At 49.4% G+C, this 22,561-nt stretch overlaps 1 protein-coding gene across 1 annotated transcript in view; it reads right to left on the bottom strand.

The window, feature by feature from the left end:
* Window positions 1–22,561, bottom strand: part of Slc13a4 (solute carrier family 13 member 4) — a 37,409-nt gene that overhangs the window by 10,654 nt on the left and 4,194 nt on the right. Inside the window, exons 2-7 of the mRNA XM_005082400.4 lie at window positions 20,760–20,888; window positions 9,280–9,416; window positions 6,948–7,120; window positions 6,502–6,556; window positions 4,294–4,333; window positions 2,959–3,039 (exon numbers count right to left, since the gene is read on the bottom strand). Coding sequence (XP_005082457.1) covers window positions 2,959–3,039; window positions 4,294–4,333; window positions 6,502–6,556; window positions 6,948–7,120; window positions 9,280–9,416; window positions 20,760–20,888 — 615 coding nt within the window. The remainder of the gene's footprint in view (window positions 1–2,958; window positions 3,040–4,293; window positions 4,334–6,501; window positions 6,557–6,947; window positions 7,121–9,279; window positions 9,417–20,759; window positions 20,889–22,561) is intronic.

Below are 22,561 nucleotides of genomic sequence, written 5' to 3'. Positions count from 1 at the left end.
GATGCAGAGAGAATGATGGGAGGAGGAAGGGCGGGGTCAGGGGCGTTAGAAGGGATGCCAGACAGCCAGACAGCCGCTGAGCAAGAAGGAAGTGTAAAAATTGAGGTAACAAGCCATGAACCAGGTGGCAGAGCAGAAACAGAAATATGGGTTAATTTAAGTGTAAGCATTAGCTGGTAACAAGCCTCAGCTATTGACTGAGCAGTCATAAATCATATTCAGTCTCTGAGTCGGTTATTTGGGATCAGGAAACATGCATCCATTTACATGGGTACGTGCCACCTACCACTCCTGGCTTATTAGGATTTTCGGTGTTATTGATGTTATTAATATGGATAGCATTGTTTGTTTTTCACTTGGACTCCAATAACACTCCACTTTTCAGTTAAGTCAACAGTAGATGGTTATTATTTTGATTAAAATGTTTATTTATTTAATATGTTTGAATGTATGTATGTGCACCATGTGCATGCAGTACCCAGGGAGGCCAGAAGAGGGTGGCAGATCCCCTGGAGTTGTTAGAGGCAGTTGTGAGCCCATGTGGGTGCTGGGGTGGGAATGGAGTTCAGTGTCAGAATGCTTACTTACTATGTGCAGGGCCTTGGGTTTGCCACCTAATGCCGCACAGCAAAGTCAAGGGAGCCTTCAATTACAGAAGAGCCTAGCTTTCACGAGGAGAAGGTGACACACATGATCTCTCCCTCCCTGCCCCGCTCTTTTCTCTCTCTTGCATGCCTGCCTTTCCTTGTCTTGGCATGGTTGCTTGTTCTAGTTCACAGCCTCAAGTATGGACTAAAGAAGCAGGTGCCCCCCCATTCCTTCTAGGCTGAATCCCCTCACTCTTTCATTAATTCTTTTAATTTTAAAGCACTTTTTGACCCATGGTCCGATTCGTGTGGCCTCACAAGCCATCGTAACTAAACCTCATAACTAAACTTGCTCTTAAATCCCTCATCTTGTTGCCTCCTCCTCCCAAGTGCGGAAACTACCATGCCTGGCTGTACAGACCTGGCGAAGCCTGGTGCAAACATCAGCAGGTTCAAATCATAAGAACAGTGATCTTGCCGGGCATTGGTGGCGCACGCCTTTAGTCCCAGCACTTGGGAGGCAGAGGCAGGCGGATCTCTGTGAGTTTGAGACCAGTCTGGACTACCAAGCGAGTTCCAGGACAGCCTCCAAAGCCACAGAGAAACCCTGTCTCGAAAAAACAAAACAACAACAACAACAACAAAAAAACCAAAAACAACAACAACAACAACAAAAAAGAACACTGATATTTAGAAGAGGGTTATCTTGCTAAGGACCATGCTTTTCATGGCCCTTAACTATTGTCCATCTTCTGAAGGCCAAAGTAAGACTTGGACGCTTCCAACCATCGGAAGATTCACTGCTGGCTTGAGTTGGAAAGGACCACTTAGATTCTCTGACTCAAGGCTTTCCCATGATCTTTTCTTCTAATGGAATTTATACTGAGCCTGAATACATGAACTAACTGCAGCTTTTAACTGGCCTCAATTTCGTAGCTGAAAGACTACGAGTGCTCAAGGAGACTGGCTTGGAATCCAGATGCTGTGCTTCCCAGTGCCCCCTGCTGGCTCCTGGTTTCATTGCTCTACCACATTTGTAAGACTGAAGTTCAAAATCACTATCAGCTGGGCGTTGGTGGCGCACGCCTTTAAACCCAGTACTTGGGAGGCAGAGGCAGGTGGATCTCTGTGAGTTCGAGGCCAGCCTGGTCTACAGAGCGAGTTCCAGGACAGCCTCCAAACAATACAGAGAAACCCTGTTTCCAAAACTGCAAAAACAAACAAACAAAACAAAACAAAACAAAAAAAGCCCCACTATCCTATCCAGCCAGGACTGTGGGGAAAATGCTTAGCGCTGTGTTAGTACATGTTCATGGAATGAACATTTAATTTCATAAATAATGGCATTCGTTAATGGTGACAGTGAAGGATGTAAAACAAGTGAAACCAATGATGGATTAAAAAAATCTGAAACCAAGGGCTATACATAGGTGACTCATGCCTCCCAGACCAGCCTCAGCATCCGCTGCATCCCAGACCAGCCTCAGCATCCGCTGCATTTCTGCATTTTGTTTTAGTATTACAGCAACAGGAAAAGACTCACTTGTGCAGAAGAGCAACCGTGCTTATCAAGTCAGGACAGTAAGAGACAATACTTACAGAGGGGATTGGTAAGATGGCTTACTGGGCTAAGGCACTAGTCTCCAACCCTGATGGCTTGAGTTGGATCCCTGGAATGCATCTACGTGGTAGACAGAGAGAACCGACTCCCAAAATTTGTTCTCTGACCTCCCCACTTGTATGATGTGGGATGTCCTTCTGTTTGCTGCAAATCTGTGTTGCTTTTATCGGTTGATGAATAAAGCTGTTTTGGCCTATGGCAGGGCAGAATATAACTAGGTGGAAATCCAAACAGAGATATGGAGTGAGAGAAGGCAGAGTCAGGGAGATGCCATGTAGCTGCCGAAGGAATGAGATGTCAGAACATTACTGGCAAGCCACAGCCACGTGGTGATACATAGATGAATGAAAATGGGTTAATTTAATTGTGAGAGCTCAGTCAGTAATATGCCTGAGCCATTGGCCAAACAATTAGAATTAATATTAAGCCTCTGAGTGTTTATTTGGTAACTGGCAGGCAGGAAGAAAGAAACCTCCATTTACATTTGGACCTGCACACACATTTTAAAAATGAAAAATATTTATAGTGCCCTTGAAGAATCATTTGAACCTCATACCTACCAACTTTAAGCATTTACAATTGAAAAACACATGACCCAGAAAGTGGCTCATCCCGGCTCTTGGTGATGTCCAGTGAGCCCAGGCACTTTCTTTTCATGGCACTCACATCAGACACATAACTGCTCACTAATGACAACATCAGGGCAGGACCTTTCAGAGGCCCAAGGTATTTCATACAGGGTTCAGTTACCTGTCCCGAATGCTGCCTCTTACGTTGCTGTTGGTTTGCTGTTTTGACAGGTTTGGTGACCATGGGCACACCATTCAGGTTCTGCTGGGACAAAACCATCACACTGTTAGGAAGAGGATGTGGTCCAAGTGCCTGGAGAGGTACCACTTGTCCCAGGGCTACCCTAGGAATTGCCACTATGGGATTCAGTCTGAGAGGGCATTCCTAAGGGCAGGCCCTACACAGGGTCAGGATCCATCGTCACAGCTTCCATCCTGCAGGGGAAGAAGCTTCGAAACCTTGGGATCATCACTTTGTCCTTACAACCAAGACTGGTTTTCTGGGAGTTCGTTAGCAGCTGAAGAACTCTACTACTTAAGAAAAAAAAACCCAAAACAGTAGCAATAATCTAACACAGTGAAATCCACAGTTTGGGGGCTGGAGAGATGGCTCAGCAGTTAAGAGTATGCACTGCTCTTGCAGAGGTCGTGAGTTCAGTTCCCAGCACCCAAGTCAGGTGGTTCACAGCTGCCTATAATTTCAACTCTAGGGGATCTGAAACCTTCTGTACTTTGCAGGCCACTGTGCTTACATGCGCGCACACACACACACACATACACATGCACACACACATGCACACGCACAATTAAAAATAAAACCTTAAAAAATGCAGTTTAGTTGGCCAGTGATTCCTGTGAAGAGGTTTAAAACCTTTATGGCGAGAGGGTGAGTCTGAGCAACAACATACAGGCAACCCTTCTATCCTTAGTGTTAAGATTTTGCAATTGGAAACCCCAGTGAGAATAAAATCCTGATCTTGAAAATGAGGCTTTTGAAATCAGGATGTCTGAATTTTGGTTTCCATAAAAGACTAACTTGCCGGGCGTTGGCGGTGCACGTCTTTAATCCCAGCACTCGGGAGGCAGAGGCAGGAGGATCTCTGTGAGTTCAAGACCAGCCTGGTCTACAGAGTGAGTTCTAGGACAGCCTCCAAAACAATACAGGGAAACCCTTCCTAGAAAAACCAACCAACCAACCAACCAACCAACCAACCAACCAACCAACCAACCAACCAACCAACCAACCAACTACCAAAAGGCTGACTTGTGTCTTACTTATTTAACTTGTATCGACTTGTTTAGCTGCCCAGGACTCAGAGCTGAGGTTCAGAACCCCTCATGCCCTTCTCAGAAGCCCCGCTGGCTTCTTGTGTCCACCCTGGGCGAGCACCTCTCTGGCCTTAATCCACCGAGGCTGCTGGCCTGTTGGAAAAGCTGCCAGGCATCTTGGTGCCTGAGTTATCTTGAGGGGCTTCCAGGTGATGTCAAAGGCCAGAGCAGGGGACCAGAGTCGTACCTTGTTCTGCATCAGGGACGTGAAGTCTGCAGCCGATGTGCTGAAAGGAAGAAAAGAAACAGGGTAACCGGAGTGGAGCAGTAGCTCTTCCTTGTGCTGAGCGTTTGGTATAAGGGTCTTAACGTTAGACTCCAGTTTTCTAGCCTCCAAAGAGGACCAGTCTTTCCCTAGCCTTCCCTGACCCCCGAGAGGCTCCCAGAGTCCAGGGGCTTGCTTCCTCCCAAGGATGGGGCAGCAGCTTCATTTGAAGTGACACCAATATTCCCAGTAGTAGCAGATATGGAGTCCTGATTGGGCACAGACACTTAGATATGGGCTTCCTTCTTTATGGCACTGTCAACCCTCAACAGATGCAGGCCACCAGCATCTATCTGCATCACCACCTCGTTCTAGGATGTCAGAAGTGGGTGTACATAGGTCTCTCACTGTCTCATTGGAGAACCTGCGCCCTGATGGTACCCTTATCAGCTGACTCGAGACGATGACGATCTAGAGACAGACATGTGTGAAATGCTTATCCGAGGTGGCAGCAGCAGGAAGCCAGGTGAGGGAGAAAACGAGATGGGGAAGAATTTTGGGCCAGTGGCTGCACCTCATGGAGGGGACAATTGCCTGTGCCTGCTGAGTCCCTCCCGCATTATGGCTTCTGCGGTCTTTCCCTTGAAGACAGAAATGGGAAACAAGGAGGGCTGAACCAGCAGAACTGACAAGATGGAAGATGTGTGGCCATCCAAGAACCATCAGGCCTGGGTGGTGAAGAGGCCACCTCAAGGGGGTGACCTGCGGTCCCTGAAGCTCTGTGCCCTCAAGGGACTGGTTCTCAGACAGGACACTAGCCTGGAACTTTTTTACTCCTTGGTCTTCTCCGTATCCTAGGTTTGTCCCACTCTGGAGTCTGTAGAAGCAGCAGAGTGAGGGGACAGTAGGAGAGGGGGCGGGGGACAATGGAAGGTCAGGTTTGTTCCTCTCTTTCACCTCTTTCTTCCGCAGGCTTAGGCCCAGAGGAAACAGGTGTGGACTCCAGGAGAGAAGAGCAGCTTTGGAAAGAGATCAGAGTTTTGCTATGAACCTGGGCTAGGCTGCTGAGGATCTGAAAGTGTGAGATTATTCTGCCTCTCTGAAAGGTCCGGAAAAGCTGTGCCACCTGCCTGAGATGTGAACAAAGGTAGAAGACACAGAGCTACAGGTCATGATGGAAGACAGAGGTCAGACAAAGATGCCATTGCCACCAGGTCCCCTCTGTGTCCGTCCAGCTATAGGGATTGACTTCACTTAGTGCGAGCCTCCAAAGACCCATTGCAAATACAACTTTTAAATGTGTAGTATTTACCATGGAACACCCTTACAGGACCACATTTGTGTAGAGATTCTGCAAGGAAGTTAGTTGTTGATAGATTCCACAACATATGAATGCCCAAGAACATATGAATACCCAAGAACATATGAATGCCCAAGAACATATGAATGCTCAAGAACATATGAGTGCCCAAGAACATATGAGTGCCCAAGAACATATGAGTGCCCAAGAACATATGAGTGCCCAAGAACATATGAGTGCCCAAGAACATATGAATGCCCAAGAACATATGAATACCCAAGAACATATGAGTGCCCAAGAACATATGAGTGCCCAAGAACATATGAGTGCCCAAGAACATATGAATGCCCAAGAACATGAGTGCCCAAGAACATGAGTGCCCAAGAACATGAGTGCCCAAGAACATATGAGTGCCCAAGAACATATGAATGTTCAAGAATATATGAATGTCCAAGAACATATGAATGCCCAAGAACATATGAGTGCCCAAGAACATATGAATGCCTAAGAACATATGAGTGCCCAAGAACATATGAGTGCCCAAGAACATATGAATGCCTAAGAACATGTCTCTCCTAGTTTTGCCTTTCCAGAGCATCATACATACAGCCTGCTGCCAACTGCCCCCTGGTATTCTAAGTGAAGGTGAAACTGTGCGTGGTAGCCATAGGGCAGCCCCCACATTTACTCAGATTTAATTTTTTTTTATTCCCAAGTGTTCTGGGATTAAGGGAGACTCCATCATGATCTTGAGAAGTAGATCCCATGGATGGAGACAAGACGGCGGGCTTGGTACACGGTCTCTAAAGGAGATGCGTTTGCTCCTGTCTTTCCCCGCACCTCCAGTGGACCCAAGAGGCTCTGCCTGTGAGGAGGGCAGTCATACTCACTCTTCATTGACAAAGATGAGCTCCATAGACGTTTGCCTTTTGTTTACGTCAAGACCTACAGTGGCAAAGAAACACAGGAAGTGAACACCGAGGCCAGAGTGGACACTGCGGGGAAGACCAGGGGCTCGGGGCAGGGGCAGAGGTGTAGCAGACGACCTCCTCCCCGTCTCTCTGGTCCGAAGGTACAGTGGGGCGGTAGATGCAGGCAGACCCCAGAGTTTTGCAATAACGCTTGAACGCTTGGGACACAAAGGGAATGGGGGGGGCGGGTTACCTGTAATCAAAGTAGGTAAAAGGGTACTTGGGTTATGACATCTGGCACGGGTAAGGGGGTGATGAAGATGAGGGGATGGGCACCGGGCTGGGCTGTGTCGCAGTGGAGACTGGCAGGGAATCCAGGGAGGAGGGCGGAGAAGCAGAGGGGAGGTAGCCACAGTGAGCCGTACCCATGAGCTCAGCCTCCTCGGTGCCGGAGTTGCCTGGCACCAGCTGCTCCTCCTCGGCGTCGATCAGCTCCTGCAGCACGGCCTCCACGATGGGCATCACCATGGCGGTGGTGGAGGTGTTGGAGAGCCACATGGACAGCATGGTGGTGCAGCACATGAAGCAGAGCAGGAGCCTGTGGGGACAGAGGGGAGGGGCAGAGCGTCAACCTGCCGCACTGCACCGCTGTGACCCACCAGGCGCCGGTCAGCTTCCGGTTCCCAACGCTTGGCGCAGAGTAACCTCGATTCCAGCACTGGGTTCAGCGCACAATTTGCATTGGTGGCTCACGCCTTTAATCTCAGCACTCGGGAGGCAGAGGCAGGCGGATCTCTGTGAGTTCGAGGCCAGCCTGGTCTAAAGAGCGAGTTCCAGGACAGCTTCCAAAACAATACTGAGACACCCTGTCTCGAAAAAACAAGGAAAAAAAAAAAACCCAAAACAACAACAACAAAAGGATAGCTTTGGTGGGAAGATCCCAGGGTACGAACTCACTGGTTACTCTTCTTGCTCTGTGGGCATTAGGTGGGGGCTCTGTGGTGTGTCCCTTAGGGACAAGGGGGCTCTTTTCCCCATCCCTGCAGCCAGCAAGTCTTGGGGCACAACTGCACCCCCTTGCTCTGTGCAAGTCAGCATAGCGATTTGGGAGCAAACCGATGAGTGTCTGGCACTCGGTTCTGCCTGCTACTTGTCTCAGCATCGATGGCTGCAAGGATGGCCACAGAGCCGGGGAAGCAGTCCCCGTCACCGCTTGTGCGCCTGATTCCAGCCGGTCTCTGGAAGAGTCAAGCTTGGAGGGACACAGAGCAAACGTAACCTTCACATTATTTCCCTTTGACTTAGAGGCGCCGTGCAAGCAGTGCCTGGACAGACCTGGTGCTAGTGGTGATTAGATAAACTGAAACAAAGATGACTTTGTTTATATTTTAGGTGACTTTGCACAATCCGGGGACAGACAGCACACACGTGAATTGCGCCCAAGTAGGGCAGAGTGCTGCCGGTGTTTTGTTTGAGCTGACAGCGACGTAGTTTGAATGCTTTCCACACCCACGGGGAGCATGCCATGCGGGTGCAAGCTTGCTTGGGTAGTGTGGTAAACAGGGAAGGAGGGGCTCACAGACGGGTGAAGACTCTCGTAGATAGTATCGAGTTTTCGAGAGTTCTGCAGGGGCTGGAGATGCGGCTCAGGGCTAGAGTGCTTGCCTCGGGTGAGGACCTGGGCCTGCCTCATTCATTCCTTCCACATGTACTCAGTACCACAAAAGAAACAAAACTAAACCAAACTTAAAAAAAAAAAGGAGCCGCAAGTTCCCAACGTGATGGAGGAAATGCCCCGTGTGCCTGGGAAGCTGAGTGGGCAGACGGTTGCAGTGCCTACAAGGATTAAGCTGGAGTTAGCAGCTCCCCCTAGCAACCTGGGAGGCAGGACCATGCTTTAGAGTCCCAACATATAGGTGCAAAAGACTAATGCTGAAAACAAATGCTCCGTTGTTTACAGTTTGCCCCTCTGACCAGTGAGGCAGCTTACATAAGACGGAGTGAAAAGTTATGACTAGGAGCGGAGGAAGGGAAGACGAACATGGGAGATCCCACAAAACTGTCCACCTTAAGGCCCCACATAGTCTTTGAGGGTGAGAATCTCTCCTTCGTTGGCTTCTTGATGGCAGAGCGGAAGGAGAGCGAGAGAGAGGTCAGCCACGGCACACCTGATGGATCGGCGGTCTGAAACCCCACCGGCAACTCGGGTGGATGGGAAGAGATGCCCATAATTTCTTTTTTTTTTTTTTTTTTTTTGGTTTTTACGAGACAGGGTTTCTCCGTATTGTTTTGGAGGCTGTCGGTCCAGCCCGGCCTCGAACTCACAGAGATCCGCCTGCCTCTGCCTCCCAAGTGCTGGGATTAAAGGCGTGCGCCACCACCGCCCGGCTGATGCCCATAATTTCTTAAATGACAATGGAAAAGCCACCCAATTCTTTGTCCAGTGTGCACCCTAACCTACAGGGAAACATTTGGGAAAATATTTCTCTTGGCCATTTTGTGCTGTCACAAGGCCTTTGGGTGTTGCAAACCTAGCTGTCCCTCCAGTCCAGGTTGTGAGGAGAATGCCTTAGATTCAGGCGATAGTTGTATCAGGGCTGCTGTCCAAATCTGTGTTCCAGGGTTATCGGATCTCTCTCATGGATGCGGGAGGTAAGAGTCCATCCTTCTGATGTCACCTCCACACTAGCAGAGGAACCCAAGTACACAGCCTGCGGTGACTCAGGCCACTGCCCCCACACCCCACATGTGACTCACATGCCCGGCTTGGCTCCGGCCATCAAGACCATACGCAGGGCGATGCGCTTGTGCAAATTCCACTTCTCCACAGCCGCCGCCACGCAGATGACGCCCACGAGCAGCAGTGTTGTGTTCTTGAAGTACTCGGCCGCCACCTGTAGGGAGGGCAGCAAGGTTAGCCACCAGCTGGGGAAGGGCGTGGCCAGTACAGTGTGTTCTGAGAGCCAGAGGCCAGCGAAGCAGAAGCAGGGAGGTGAGGCTTCTTCAGATAGATAGATGGCTGCTTCCTTCCCTTAGCTGCCTTCGGTTCTGGGGTCAAACGCAGGGCCTTTGCCAGGCCGGGCGAACACTCTAGCACGAGCCTCCACCACTAGCTAAAAAAGTTGGTTATTCAAAAGCAGTAACTCTTAAGCACCAGCCGACCTTGGACATCCCCATGCTAAGCTCTCCACAAAGGTCATCTCATTCCACCCCTCCAATAACTTCATGTAGCCAATGGTCTCTATTTGTAGAAGGCACTAAGTTTGGATTCGATACGAATGTGAGTTTTTCTTTAATAAATTTATTTTGATGACTGTGAGTATAAAGAAAACTAACTTACATATATATATACATTTATTTTGGTATTAAAAAAGTTACTAAGACAGGATGCAGTGGCACAGACCTGTGTTGGGATTATAGTCAAAGCTGTCACACTCAGTGGGATAGAATTCTGCCTTCCTTTTTTTCCTGCTCCACTCAAATGAAGAAAAACGGGCACATTTGTAAAGAAAGGATAAGATTATAGGCTATGATTAATTTTTCATCCTTCTTGTCCACATTGCCTCTCCTGTACATCTGCCCCTCCCTTGCTGAGCCTTCCACTCCCGGCATTCCCCTTCCTCATCCCCTACGACCGGCTGCGCTCTCACTTGGAACACTCTGTCTCCATCTCTGGCTGTGCATTCAGAATGGACTTCAAGGCCAAGTTCAGGCCAGGTGCCCTCCAGAAAGCCTTCCTGGGGTTCTCGCCCCTGATCGGTCCCTGTGGACCCGATTAATTCCGTACACTATAGGGTGCCTGGGGCAAAGCCGGGGTCGCAGCTTTAGTGAATTCTGTACATTGTAGAGAATGCCAATCCCACATACTTTACTATATATTTAAATGTAGGGCAAGGCTGGGGTGGTGGCTTGAGGCTTGGTTATTTTTTACATCTGCCTCTCCAGTCTTTATTAAAAAGTTTGGATTGCCAGCAGTGGGATAACATGAAAAAGTAGATGCTCAATAAATGGCAGTCACATAGTTGGAGGTACCGTGGCAGAAAGGGAGGAGTTGGACTTTTAAACTTAAAATGTCTCTTAGAGTGACAAAACAGGAACATTTTTAACTGCAGGAAAAATAACTGCACGATAAAGGACATTTAAATATATAGTAAAATATGTGGGATTGGCAGCCAATAATATTGACATAACCACACTAAGGGTTTCCTTTTGGTTATTGGATTAAAGGAAGTTGGGGGGCTAGAGAGATAGCTTGGTTGGTAAAAGTATGTGCCAGCCAGCCTGATGATATGAGCTTGGATCCCCTGAGAGTCCATGTAATAAGCACGGACCTGCAATCCCAGTACGCCTATGGGGAGACGAGAGGCAGAGACAGGAGTCATCTGGAAGCTCTCAGATCAGCTAGACTGTCACAGAAACGAGAGAGACCCCGCCTCAAACAAGGTGCGAAGCAAGGACTGGTTTCTTAAAACTGCCCCCTGACCTCCACATACATCCCTGCAGGCACCACTCCTCCAACAGTTACTTATTGGAGAGCGAAGGGAGGCACAGTGGGGGCATAGGGAGCACAGGTCCTACCAGCCACAATGGGAGGCGTCATTTAATAACGTCTAAAACCAGTGCCTCGTGGGAGCATGGCGGTTGATGGCGGGGGCTTAGCCTAGGTGAAAGACGTGGCGTCCGAGGCTGGCTGGGTGGGACTTGATAAAAATGAGGTGAGGGCCGGGCGTTGGTGGCGCACGCCTTTAATCCCAGCACTCGGGAGGCAGAGGCAGGCGGATCTCTGTGAGTTCGAGGCCAGCCTGGTCTACAGAGTGAGTTCCAGGACAGCCTCCAAAGCCACAGGGAAACCCTGTCTCGAAAAACCAAAAAAAAAAAAAAAAAAGTGAGGTGAGGAAGAGCTGGGGAAGGAGCCGGGCGGCTTCGGTGATAGACTCTTCATCATCCGGTTTTACGCTTTGTTCAGATAGCCCTCCGTAGCCGCAACCAAGACACCTGCTCCGCCTTCACTTTTTCCTTTTGTTCCATGGAAATTTTCACAGCGTGGTTCACGTCTGTGACCACTTCCAGGGAGGCAGAGCCCTGTGCTTCTGGCTGACGTAGCTCTTGTCCCCAAGCTTACTCCTCAGCTGATCACGGTTGCTAATGCTCCCAGAGGCCATGGAAGGTCTCCTACTATGAGTGGTTTGAAACTATTCTGGGAAAGATGCTGCCCCCTAGGAGGAGTGAGCGTGGCTGGGACGTCTGGCAGGCTCTGCTGTGGGGATTAGGACCTCTCTAGTTTCCTTCCTAGGCTTCTGTGGGTTAGCCTGGGGGCAGGATTGTATTTTTCCTTTGTCTATGTGACACATGGAAATTGTGGGCAGTGGTCCCTCTGCTACCCTATGACCCCTGCCTCCCAACACCGAAAAGTTAATGAAACTGTAATTCTTCTTCTCGGAGCTGGTAACGACAGCGTGTTCTCTATTTCTTTGGCATGTGTCTTCCCTTAACACCGGTTTGTCTGTGATGCCTTTTAGAAGGTTCAGTGCTACACAGAGGTAGGACTTCTTTCTCTGGGTCCCACCCAGGGGTAAGAGGAGGATCGTCAGTAGACTGGAATGCCTTCTACACTCCGGGAGATTTTCAGTTTGCATTTTCGTCCTCCCCTGAGCCCTGCAGAAGTTCTGCTGGACTTACACTGGTTGTGTTTAGCTTTAAGACGAGTGGACTCAGAGAGGTTGAGGAACCCGTATGAAGGGCAAAGGTGGGGTATCCAAGCATAGCTGGAGCTAAAACCTGCGTATAGCATGCTGTATGAGGTGGACCAACCAACCGAAAGCCAGCTGGGAGCAGACCATTCGATGTCTAGGAAGCACAGGCCAGCACCCGTTTCTAACCTTGATCCACAGTCACAGTCCTGACACTTGGCTGTAACTGCTGAGGCCTAGTGCCAATCAAACACTCTGTTTCAGTTATTGGCTCTGGGATGCTTTCTCATTGAGGGTCTGATGGACTTAGATCAGTTCAACTGTTGTATGTGAGCCAGGGGCTCTTGATAAAGGCTGTGAGTACTGAGGTAGCATAGTTAAGTGGGGGAGGTGAGAATTCCAGTCAGCCACCCCAGGAAGGCTATGCAACCCCTCCCAGCTTTATTCTCCTCTAAATGAAACCCAGGGTTACGTAAATCCCTACCTTGTAAAGTTGTTGCTGCGATTAAATGCCAGTTGCAGGCCTAGCTAGCGTAGCCTGCCACATCAGCAACCAGGATTTCTGGGGACTCTCTTCCTGTTCCTAGGAACTTTGCTTGAATCCTGACCCGATCTGGGGCCATCAGCACCCTGAACAGGCTCGTGCACGGAGCTAAGTCACAGGCTGCATGCTTCGTCACATAGGTAAATGGAAGCCCCGCTCAGTGGCAGTCTCTGCGGCTTTTCCTGCCACTGACTTTTCTTCCACAATGAGACCTGCTTCTGTAGAACCCTTCCAGGGAATCCCCAAGTCTCCAGATCCCTAAGGATCATCTTAACCATGTTCTAAAGTGTGCTCCGGGCTTCCCGACTTTAACTAGGGCTCTTACTTTGCCGCAGCCTCTTTCCAGCATGGACATCTCTCCTGCATCCTACTCACAATCCAGCCGTGCTCACACAGGGGCATGCACGTCCCACTGGCTGCTGCCAGCACGGAGTCTCCATTGCCTTGGCCACATCTTATACTTCTGTCTTGTTCTCAGGCCATGCAGTGTCCTTTATGGGGACAAAGGTCCTTAGCTGCCCTTTCCCCAAGTTCTAATATTTGTTGGCTTGGAAGACCTGCTAGCAGAACCTGTCAGAGTTATCTGTAAGAAGCTGTGGGTCCTAACAGGGCACTCCTCCCAGGAAGACAGCGCATGGATGGATTTGTGATGAGTGTGGGCAGCCATTGCCTTCTCTGCCTTTCTGCTCCGTGGCTTTCCTCAGGTGCCACATCCTTGACGTTGGAGCGTTTGGAGATTGCATTTTAGAAGAGATGGGTCCCCTTGAAAATATGTCATCACAGAGGTAGATGGTGAGGAGCCTGGGCTCTGGAGATCAGCCTGCGGCTGTTACCCTTCCCAGCATCCATCCAGCTCACCCATGAGTTGGAGGCTCTAGGGCAAGCTAACGAACCCCATATGGGTCACTCCAGCCTGTAAACTGGCAACAGCAGAGCTACATAACTCACTAAGTAATAGTCATGGCCTTGGCAGCCTTGAGTGAGACAGAACAGCTGGGTCCTTAGACGTGCTCAGCAGGAAGTACTTAGCAAAAAAAGCAAAAGAAACCAATGCCAGGGGCTGGGGGATGAGGAGAGGGTCGGCCAACACAAGCAAGAGGAAGGAACGAGAAGATACAGGAGGGACAGGGCAGACACACAAGATAGAAGTCCCTCAGTGAGAGGGACCGGATGGCTTTGAAAGAGCTACCGGCTTGGCCTTGGTTTAGGGAACCAAAGCCACACACAGGATGCCTGCTAACTAACTAGTCCTTTGTTAGGGAATTGCAGGTGACTTTAGCTAATGGTTGAGCTTTAAACTTTACTTTCCCTGGATACAAACATAACCTGGACACACCCACCTCCCTTTATCTGCAGTTTTACTTTTCTGTGGTTTTAGTGACCCGAGGCTAACAGTGGTTGGAGAATATTAAATGGAAAATTCCAGAAATAAACAATCCCTAAATTTTAACTTGTACTCTTCCCAGTAGCAGTATGAAATCTGCTGCCTCCTATCTGGGACATGAGTTATCCCCAGACCCAATCTACTCTGTGTGTGTTATTCTCCTGCTAGTCTGAAATCAGCCGTATTAGTCATTAGAATCACTGTTGTTTTGTGGTACCCGTGTTCATGTGACTCCTTGCATTTAAAAATGACCCTAAAGCAAGGAGTGGAATGACGCCAAGGTTGCAGTGGGCTTAAGCTCCAGAAGGACATTTGAACTCTGGTCCTCAGTGGCAAAACTGCAGGACACCAAGCAACATAATACACTTAGTGTTTAATGCTCCATGTTTCTAGGCAACCACAGGGCGACTGGGAACATAGCCCCTATGTGTAATGTATAAGCGTGTGTGTGGTGGGTGTGTAGTGGACTATGAAGTACTACTTTAATTTTTAAAACTTTTTTAATGGGTGGAGGGAGATTGTAGCCCTGTTCCAAGAAGTTTGAGAATGGAAATCTCAACTTCATCTTGCCGTTTTCCTCACAAAGGATGTGGGTGGGCTTGAACCTCTTTGGGGGCCTATCCTCATGGGAGGCAGACAGAGAGACAACAGACTCCTTGTTCTTGCCTGTAAGCTGTGCTGTGATAGGCAAGTCACACTCAGAACAGCCCAAGGGTCTCACAATGCCCATGGATAGGTACTTCCGCCTTGGCAGGTTTTACAATGTGGGCAAAGTTCTCACTGAGCCGAAAGCTTGCTATTTTGGCTAGGTTGGCCAGCCGTTGAGATTCCAGGATCCACCTTTCTCCAGCCCATGGGACTAGGGGCAGCACCCGACACCCATAGCCATACCTGGTGTTCTCATGGGTGCTAGAGATTTGAACTCAGGTCCTCCCAATGTCACAGAAAGTCCTCTAACTCACTAGGCCACCTCCCCATCCCCAGTTGATGTTTTACATTGGACTGAAATCATAGTTTCTTTAGGGTGCATGCAGTCTGGGGGCCACAGGCTGGATGCATCTGCAACTTTAGACCCAGAAGTGCAAGCCTGACTTAGCTCTCCTTTAACGCTGAGTCAAGTCAAAGCCAGGAATAATACTCCACTTTGACTAATGTCTAATGAGGACACGAAGGCCATCCATGTCTACCTCTTTCTTTGTCATTCCCTCCAGGCTGTGACACCATTATGCTGAGAATGCCCTGCAGGGGGTCCAGCCCCTTCTATCAGCGATCTGCATTCCTGGGAACACTGGTTTCCAAATACATCCGCTGCTGCAGCCCATCCCAGGGGTAGCCATGGGAAGGAAGGGACCAGGACCAGGGAAGTTCAAGTAACTGGTACCCCAGGCTCCCATCCCTATTTGAGCAGGCCTCACCCTTTCTCCTGTTTTGTAGTCCAGTCTCTTAGGACTGGGTTTAAAGAAAAGGTGTTGAGTCAGGTCTGGTGGTGCCAACTGAGGCAGGAGGATGGAAAGTTTGACTTCAGCCTGAGTTACACAGCAAGACACCCCCCCCCACTCCTCAACAAATAAACGAAGGGCCACAGAAAGGAAAAAAGGAGAGAAGAAAAAAGGCATTGTTGCTTATAAAAAACATTATTTTGGGGGCTGGAGAGATGGCTAGGTGGTAAAGAGCAGTGACTGCTTTTCCAGAGGACCTGGGTTCGGTTCCCAGCACCCATATCAGGTGGCTCACAACTGCCTGTAATTCCAGCTCCAGAGGATCTGACACTCTCCAGCCTCAAGGACACCTGCGTGAATGCCAGAGCACACAAACTCACCCAGGCATACGTACATACACATAAATAAAAAATAGTAAATAATAAAAATATAACACTCTACCTTAGCAAGGAGTCCTAGATGGACATCCAGGGAGACCCCAAACCTGGCCTAGCTCCCGTAAGGCAGGAGATCTTGATCTTATTCTCCACAACTCCAGTTTCTGACTTGGGGCTGTGTGAAGTGCAGAATGGGAGGATGTGAGGACCAGACATGAAGACTGGTCTGGAAATGGCTCTGAGGAAGCTGTTCCTCCCACAGAAACGAGAACTTAACCTCAAATGCTACAGGGTCTACAGCTTCCTGTACCCAGTCTGATATGGATTTAGTTCAGCTGAGGTTTCGGGCAGGCTGAGGGTCAGGGCAGATGGCCCCCCTGATGTGCTGCCCTGCATCTGATGTGCAGATCCCCAAAGGGCCTGCGTGCAGGAGGAGGGCCAGTCCTCTCTGACCTTGCGAGTGAGGTGGGGAGTGGTTCCAGGGCTGAACAAACAGAGAAAGCCAGGGTTTGTACAGCAGGCAGGCAGGCAGGCATCCAGAGGGTCAGAACGACTGGAAGCCAGCAGGGAAGCAGGTTCAGGACATCAGACTCCAGCAAGACATGGCTGCTATCCCAGTGGGGGCTGCCTCCAATCTCTCTTGCCCTGGCAGGAGCTTGAATCTGAGTGAGGCTGGCCTGGTGGCTTGCAGCGCCAGGGCAGAGGACGGAGAGGGAGGGGGGTTGTGTACAGACAGAACATGTAAACACCATCAGAAGTAATTTCAGTGCCTGGGTATCCCAGGAAACCGACCCAAGCTCCTCCCATGGTGCCACCATGCATCTCACACCACCCCTGACCTCCATCCTGGTCCTTTGGTGCTCACCGTGGACCAGTCCTCCTAAGCACAGTGAATCTGAGCTAGCTGGAGTGACACTGCTCTTGTGCCCAGGCTATCGGCATCACAAGCAACACAGCGGCAAGGGGCGAGAGGACTTTTAAGACAGATATAATGCCAGTAACAATCGCAGGGGAGCCCAAACAAACAAAGCGGAATGTAAACACCAACCCAAAGTCCAGGGCCTGAGTTCTGTGCACCAGCAGAGGGAAGTTGCTGGGTGCTCCTGGGAACAATGTAGGCAGGTACAGTGGAGAATGCTTGGGGCTATGTATGAAGATCTATTTTAAGAAAATGAGTGGCAGATTCCTAAAGTCAAGGAGTCCATGGTGTTCAATCACCTGCCAAGGCACGGAAGTCCATCTCTAGTCTAGTGGCCCTGATGGGATCATTTGGCTCAAACCTTTTGGAATGGGACTACGAGGACCACACACAGGCACTTGTTCCAGAGTTTTCCTTTATACATGGCACCCATGGTGGGAGCTGCTTCTAGTTCTTTGTTTAGTTTGGATTGAGCCTGCCATGGTAGGCCCAGAAGCCAGAAACAATGCATCTCTAAATCATTTCTTCATCTCACAGGCGCCTCGGGTTCCAGATCTTTGATGTTCTGGCCAGCTCACCTCTGGAAGAGCTCCCTGGGCAGCCTGCTGTGCTGTGCCCATCATTCATTAACTCAGCCAAAGCCTTTGGTACAGATGGCCCAAGGGTCAAGAGTTTAAGAATCACATGCCCCTGGACTCAAGTCCTGGTTCTATTGATTACTAGCTGTGCAAACACGGGTAAGTTACTTAACCTTTCTGAACTTCAATTTGCCCCTCTGTGAACAAAGATAGAAAACTACGGCTCCTTATAGAAGATTAAATAAGGCAGGGCCTGGAGATGGCGTTCATGGAGCCTGGCATAGAGTAAAGAGATGGGGAAGAGGCCCCCTTTCCCCAGCTCCGCTGCTTGAGTTGGGACCTCTCATCTGATTTCTGCTCCTTGGCTGGGATTTATGCCATCAGCTCCCCCGGGTCTCTGACCGTTGGACTCACAGAGCTCATGCCCTGTGCTCTGGGATTCCTGCTGTAGCAGCAGGTCATGAAATGCCTCCTCCTCATGGCTGAGGCAGCTTCTTATAACAAAGCCCTCTCATTCCGTGTGTCTGTCCCTACAGCTAAAGCTGTCCCACTCTCCTGTTGGATTGCTTCTGTTTTCTCCGGAGCTCTGACAACTATATAAATAGCCGCAGGTGGTGGGAACTCAGGAGCCAGAAATAAGACTGGAGTGGGCGGAGGTGACGTACTTACTTTCGTTACCTCTGGGTACTGTACCACCCTGAAGCGGAGATCTAGAAGTCAGGATGCAGAGTGAATGATATGAGGGACAAAAGCCACAGTCCCAGGGCCATGCCAACCCTGTTCCCATGCCTTCCTCCACATGGAGGCCGTGTTCTTTAGCTCCCAAAAGCACAGGAACCAAGAACCACGACCCGAGGGCGCTGGGACACACACAGGCCACGAGACAGACACCGCAAGTCCTAGAGAATGTGTGTCCGCAGAAAGTAATCTTTGTTATGCCCACAAACATCAAGCTGGCTCAGAGGGAAGGGAACTACTCTTCAGGCGAGGTCTTCGGAAACGTTTCATCAGAGCGTAATTGAGTAGGAGGATTTTAAAAATAAAGAGATTTCAAAGACTCAGAATGGAGAGGGCTGCCCAAGACTCAGCGAGGGGTCAGGCGAGCAGGAGCTGGGCTAGGAACAGAATGCATGACTCAGAGGCTCCAGGGGAGGTGGAGGGGGGCTGCCTAGCTTTTCTCAGGGAGCCATGACGACAGTGTAAGGGTGCAGCTAGAAAGAACGCAATGGGTGCTTCTTCTGGCCCATAAGGAGCCATCCCCCATGTCCTTCACCCTGCTGGCATTTTCCTTTGTCTGAGCTAAGGTCAGCTGAACAGACTATATTTGGACTAAGTTGCTCATTGTAGCCCAATTGCTAAATATAACCACCTGTCAAAACCACCTAAAGACACAGATGGATTAAGATTTTTTTTTTGCCTCAAATGATAAAATACATCTTCTTAATTCCACTCACCCAGTAACTGCAATACCTAATCACACATGGAGGCCATTCCTTTCAAGTTAAAAGACCCCCTCCTCAGACTCTTGCCTCCAAAGAGTCTCCCTGTTAGGTTGGCCTTCCTGGCTATGAAAAGGGGTGGGACTTGCATAGCTGTTGCCTAGCAACACTTCTATATTATATTGGGCTGTTGGGCTCACCTGGAGGATTCCTGCTTACCCTCCTCCAGTCACCCCCACCCCCACTCCCTAATGAAGTTCTTGTTCCACAATTTTAAGGAGCAATGGGGCAGAAAAAGTTTGCACTCTTTCCCTGAGAAAAGTTGTCTTTGAGGTCGATTGCTCTTTTAGATATGCATGGAAATCCATCACATCTCTCCTTCCACCCTCAAAAGAAGGGCGGGGGTGGAGGAGGAGATGGAGTCACTGTCTCGCTGACTGGTTTTTGTGTGTGCCCTCTTCTTATACCCATGTTACACACATCTGTAGGGACAGACACTTGCTCACTGTTGGGGGGATTCCGTCTTTAGGCTAACTACTCACAGAAGAAAGAAAAAGAAATCTAAGGCAAACTAACAAAAATTGGTCGGTAGAGTTCATCCCATAGAAAGAGCTGTTCAACCATCAAGGGAACATTCAAGAATGTTCTATTGTTCAAGGTTAAGGCAGCCCATAGGCCAATTTCATTCTTCCTCATAGCACAGAGACAGAGGTACCCACAGTTCCTAGCAATTGATAACACTGTGAAGGCCCATATGCTTTAGGAATTTTAGGAATTTCCTTCATATGGCAGAGTGAGCAAGAGTACAGGCCCTAAATTTAAACTGGAAAATAAAATTAAAAAAAAAAAAAAAGAGTACAGGCTCTGAAATCTGCCGATTTCTATTGTATGACTGGGGTCAGTTTTACTCTCTAAGCCTCTTTCCTGCTGTGTGGGCTGGAATTATCGACACCGACACCCCTTTCCTAGATCTCTTGAGGGTTCTCTATGGAAGAGCGAACTCCGACTTCTGACGTACAGCCTGATTCTTTTTTTGTTTGTTTGTTTTATGAGACGGAGTTTCTCTGTATTGTTTTGGAGGCTGTCGAGCCTGATTCTTAGGCAGACTCAGTCACCTGTCCTGACGTCCCCTGCCCCCCTGCACCTGCCAACTCTGCTTTTGGGTTTCTTCATCAGGTAACCTAGAGCAGAGATTCTCAACCTTTCTGACGCTGCGACCCTTTAATAAAGTTCCTCATGCTGTGGTGACCCCCGGCCACAAAATTATTTTTATTGCTACTTTGGAAGTGTGATTTTGCTCCTGTTATGAGTCGCCATGTAAATATCTATCTGATATGCTGCGATACCCCTCTGAAAGGCCGTTCAACCTCCAGAGGGTTGGTGACCCATAGGTTGAGAACCACTGCCCTATGGGAGGCAGGTGATAACAGAGGAGGTGTAGTACTCATCTGGCCCTCATCCTGCAGGAAATTTTTCATTTTTTAAAGCAGATGGGGTTCTATGAGTTCAAGGTCAGACTGGGCTATGGAATGAGTTCCAAGTCAGCCAGGGCTACATAATGAGACCCTTGTCTTAAATACAAACGAAAAACCCAGACCAAAAACTTGGAAAGTAAGGAACAATTGGCTGTGTTTGATCAGGGAAGACTTCAAAGCAGCAAGTTCTGAGCACTTTGAAGGAGCCGAAGGGGAAGGGTGGATGGGAAGAACCTAGTGTCTGACTCAGTGGATGTGGAGCCCAGTGCTCAGGAGCTCTTCCTGTGGGTAAGCACGGCCCCTCCCATCACGTGCCTCCCTCCTGTCACCTGAAGACCCCCTTCACTGGTCCAGCAGATCTGAGCACAGGGTTGGGTCATAAGTGGTCTAACCTCACTGGAGCGGAGAACTCCGAAGAATGGGTAGAGGAAGGCAGGAACAAGGGCCGCCGCTCCAAGAGGCACCGCCTCGGACACCCAGTACACAGCCGTCACGAGCAACACGTAAGCACACGCAGCCTCCTGGAAGGGGAGGAAAGAGGTAGTCAGTGGGACAGTTGTTGTCATGGGGACTCCAAATGAGACCCTGGGTGAAGACAATAGATACTTTTAGACTCCATGAGGATGCCAGGATACAGTCCTGGGAGGGGCTATGCTGACACTGGCTGGCGACTGTGGCAGTCGTCCTTTGTGGGTGAAGGCGTGGCTGCTCACAGGAAGAACCCCACGTTGTGCGCGTGTTTGACGCATGCATCCACGTGGGCCCTGGTCTTTGATGGAATCCCAGCTCTGGTGAGTCTTAAAGCTGTAGAGGGTGATGACTGATTTTGAGCACAGCATTTGGGCCAAGCGCACAAGGTGGAATTCAAGGTTTTAATTGGTACATGTTGGGTCAAGTTGTGCAGCTACTGGAGGCTCTTGGGGGTAGTGGAAGACAGATCGGTGTGTGGAAGATTGGTTCACCTGAGGGATCTGCGGTCAGCCATTCCAAACTTCAACCCAGGTCTGTACCCACCGAAAGGAATTGGTTTGGTGAGTTAAAAGAACTCACAAGGCGACCTCCATACTGTGTTCTCATAACCTCTAGGGAGAGCTCCTACCTCAGGACTCTCCTAGGGAGACCAGCAAGGCCTGAATCCACCCCTGTCTCTAGCCTCATTGGATTTACATACTGTTGTTACACTTATAATTTCCCTTGAAATATAAGCAGGCTTTACCTCTCTTAAAAATAAGTGAAGTTGCCGGTCGGTCGTGGCGCACGCCTTTAATCCCAGCACTTGGGAGGCAGAGGCAGGCGGATCTCTGTGAATTCGAGGCCGGGCTGGACCGACAGCCCCCAAAACAATACAGAGAAACCCTCTCATAAAAACAAACAAACAAAAAATTAAGTGAAGTTAAATCCCCTTGCTTCAAAATATTGTTCAAGCAATTCGATTCATTAGTTTTGTTTTGTTTTTGTTTGTGAGGGACAGGGTCTAGCTATGTTTCCAGGCTGGTTTCAGGCTCATGGGTTCAAGCGGTTTTCCTTAGCCTCTCGAGCAGCTGGGCCTTAGGCTTGCCACCAGGTCTGGCTTAGATGGTAATCCAATGAATTGCTAGGCAAAAACTGCTGGCTATTTCCCCCTCTGGGTCTCGGCCTGAGCTTGTACCACGTACTAGCAGTGAGTAGGGAGCTCTTCCCTGGAGGGTCTGGTGTTGACTGTGTGTGTGTGTGTGTGTGTGTGTGAGGCAGGCAGCAATCCCCAGACTGAGAGGCTCATTTTGGAGGAGGGACAACAGACTTGTTGTTTCTCAGCCTGGGCTGTAATGACACTTGGGATGGGCTCATTCTTTGCCCTTGGGTCGTCCCATGTAGAGCGCTGTGCCTGGTAGTATCACTGGCCTCTTCTAGCTGTCAGTATCGTCTTTCTGGTTACAATGATCCCAAAAACTGCACATTGTCCTTGGAGGCCACATCCATGGCCTGACGCCACAGAAACCTCCTTATACAGAGGGGATAGAATGCTATCCATCTGCAGGAGATAGCACGGTGGGAAATCTGGGAATTTACTAGCGTTTTCCTCAACTCACCAAAAATCACTCCGTGCAACCAAAGTGTGCAGAGGGTAAATAAATACAACTTTATAAAAAAAAAATCCCACCCTTCTTAGCCTTGGCTTCCAGCAATGTTGATTGTATGAATGGTGCCAGGAAGT

Source organism: Mesocricetus auratus, unplaced genomic scaffold (assembly GCF_017639785.1).
Source record: "Mesocricetus auratus isolate SY011 unplaced genomic scaffold, BCM_Maur_2.0 Super-Scaffold_100019, whole genome shotgun sequence".
NCBI classification, from domain to species: Eukaryota; Metazoa; Chordata; class Mammalia; order Rodentia; family Cricetidae; genus Mesocricetus; species Mesocricetus auratus.
Note: the sequence above shows the minus strand (reverse complement) of the source record. Positions and strands in the feature narration are given on the sequence as shown.